Genomic DNA, 2571 nt, shown 5'->3' with positions numbered 1-2571 from the left:
CCCCCCCCCCCCCCACCGCCTTTTCTTCTTCTTTTTGTTTTTTCCCCCTTTGTCTCACCATTTCTCTCTCAACATTCTCTCCTGACAAACGGATAATTGGAGCCCGTGGCCTTGAATAACACACACCCCTTTCTTTAAGCGAAAGCACAGAACGTGAACAATTGGGCCGCGGGGTTTTGGGCCGCGGGACCTCCTCTGGCCCAGGCTCCAGCCCCTGCGGGAATATTTGGCCCCTTGGTCTGTTCCCCCCGCGTCAGTCCTCTGCTCTGGTAAAGCCTCCCAGCGTGCTCCAGCCTTCGCCGCGTCCCCTGACTCCTCCCGAGCCCGCGGCCCACCCGGGGCCTGCGTTGTCGCGCCCCTCTGCGCCCCTCTACTCCCCTGGTGAGAGGCGGCGGGAAGCCTGCCCGAGGCGCCACGCTCAGCTCCCGAGGCCGTGACCGCGCTGTTTGCTCTCCCCGCAGGCTGTTTTCCACCATGGCCCCCTTGACCAGCGCGTCGACCGCGGCCGCGCTCCTGAGACAGCCCACACCGGCCGTGGAGGGCGCGGGGGCGTCGGGCGCGCTGGCTGACCCGGCCACTGCGGCCGCAGACAGACGCGCCTCTAGCATAGCCGCGCTGAGGCTCAAGGCCAAGGAGCACGCGGCGCAGCTCACGCAGCTGAATATCCTGCCGGGCACCAGCACGGGCAAGGAGGTGTGCTAAAGGCTGCCCTCCACCCTCGCGCCCCGGGCGCGCCCCAGAAGGTCACCTCACTCAGCACCACTCTAGACCAAATGGAAACAGAGGACCAGCACACTCCCGAGACGGCACTGAGAGAGCGCAGCCGCCTTCGCGGCAGCCTGGACGCGGGCAAGGAAGCCCTCGGCGCTACCGGACGTGGCACCTCCTCGGCTGGCTGTCCACCCTTCCCTATCCCTGTCCCTACCCCTGCCACTGCCAACCTCGCTCTGACTCGAAACGTCCACTCTCTGTCGTTCTTACTTTACTGAAAATATCGGGGAGGTTTTCTCCCCAAGACGCCTGGCATTGAAGTTAAAATTTAAAAAGCCCAATCTCTCTTCATCCTGATACCCCACTTAGCCTTTTTTTTTTCTTTTTTTAAAAATAGCATTTTGGCGCTCTGAGTTGCTCTCCCCAGCGTGGGCCCCGGCGTGAAGCTAACAGTGCACTTAAAGGAAAGGGGCGTCTTGTTCTTGTTCTCTTCTTTATCATACACCAACCAAGGTTTTTATATCAAACCAAAGGGAAATACTCTGCTAGAATATGGACTGTTGAAGTCACCAAACTGTGATTATTGATTCTGTACATACCATTGTTATTAAAAAAAAAAAAAAAAGAACAGAGCTTTGTATATTTGAAATGTTATAACGCAATTGCACTCAGCGTGGTATGGTAAAAGTCTGTCCTCCTGTAGATTCTTACTGTGTTGTAGATACGGTAGGGTTCCTAGATAAATATTTATGTACTCAAGCCCTTTATTTAACTTATTAACTGTAGAGGCTTCCGAAACCTTCACGATAAAGGCAATGGTACAGTACTTTTGTGTAATGTGTAATTGTTATCACTTTTCCTTGCTATCTAGTGGAGAAGTGTCACGCTCAAAATAAAAATATATATATATATATGTTTAACAAAAGGAAGTGTGAATGCTCTATGCAGGTGCTAAGGGGATGGTAGAACCCTCCCCTCCTCGCCCCCAGGAGTCAAGGGTGGGCTTTGGCGCCCCTGGCACCTCCTGGGTTTATCTGCACACCATAACCCTGACAGAGGCCCCTGGTTTGAATCCGATCCTCAAAGGGACCCGGATTTCCTGCAAAGGCTAAGGACGCCGCCTCGGTGCTTTCCACGCGCATCTCGGTTCCCCCGGGCCACGGAGGTGGGGTGGGTTCTAGGGTGGGTGGGTGTACAGTAGGCGTTGTTGACGGTGGAGTCAAATTTGAAGCGAGCGGGAGTCTTGGCTCGCAAGGCGAAGGAAGCTGTTCATGGAAAGTGCCACGTAGCAAGGAAGTGCGCAGTCCGAGATGACAGGTAATGGCGAGACCGAGAAGCCAAGGCACTCGCTTCCGAGGGGGCGGGCTCCACGGTACAGTCTCAGGGAGGAGGGAGGGTGTGTGTGTGTGCGTGCGTGCGTGTGTGTGTGTGTGTGTGTGTGTGTGTGAGAAAGAGAGAGAAAGCGCCCACACGCAGGAACACTGATGGAAAGGCAGCGAGGGGTATCCAAGTGGCAGATCTTAATTCGACAAATGTCATTACATCACTTATCCATGCATTGGGAAATGTATACATTTAAAAAAATCTAAACAACTCAGGGTTCATGAGGAGACCCAAACAGATTTGCAATCCTTAACCCCCTCGGCGCACCCCTCACCGCGGCGGGAACCGTAGCTTCTCCCTCCCCCGGGTCCTGCTTGCGCCCCTCCGGGTGACCGCTCAGTGGAAGCCCGCCCGCGGGGGCTGAGTCTCGCCGACGCTCCCAGGGTGATGGGAATGGGAAGAGAAGCTTAATTAGTTTCAATTTGCAGTAATTAGCGCGCCGGACCTTTGGGGAGAGGCGCAGGCGGGGGCGGGGGG

General features: G+C 55.6%; 1 protein-coding gene across 1 annotated transcript in view; it reads left to right on the top strand.

The window, feature by feature from the left end:
- The window catches only part of ARX (aristaless related homeobox), an 11476-nt gene extending 9840 nt beyond the window's left edge, over positions 1-1636 (top strand). Inside the window, exon 6 of the mRNA XM_008583697.1 lies at positions 462-1636. Within this exon, the coding sequence (XP_008581919.1) occupies positions 462-702 (241 nt within the window). The 3' untranslated portion in view covers positions 703-1636. The remainder of the gene's footprint in view (positions 1-461) is intronic.
- The last annotated feature ends 935 nt before the right edge of the window (positions 1637-2571 follow it).

The sequence above is a fragment of the Galeopterus variegatus genome, unplaced genomic scaffold (genome assembly GCF_000696425.1).
Source record: "Galeopterus variegatus unplaced genomic scaffold, G_variegatus-3.0.2 Scaffold3000, whole genome shotgun sequence".
NCBI classification, from domain to species: Eukaryota; Metazoa; Chordata; class Mammalia; order Dermoptera; family Cynocephalidae; genus Galeopterus; species Galeopterus variegatus.
The sequence above is the reverse complement of the archived record's forward strand: the minus strand, read 5'-3'. Positions and strand labels throughout refer to the sequence as shown.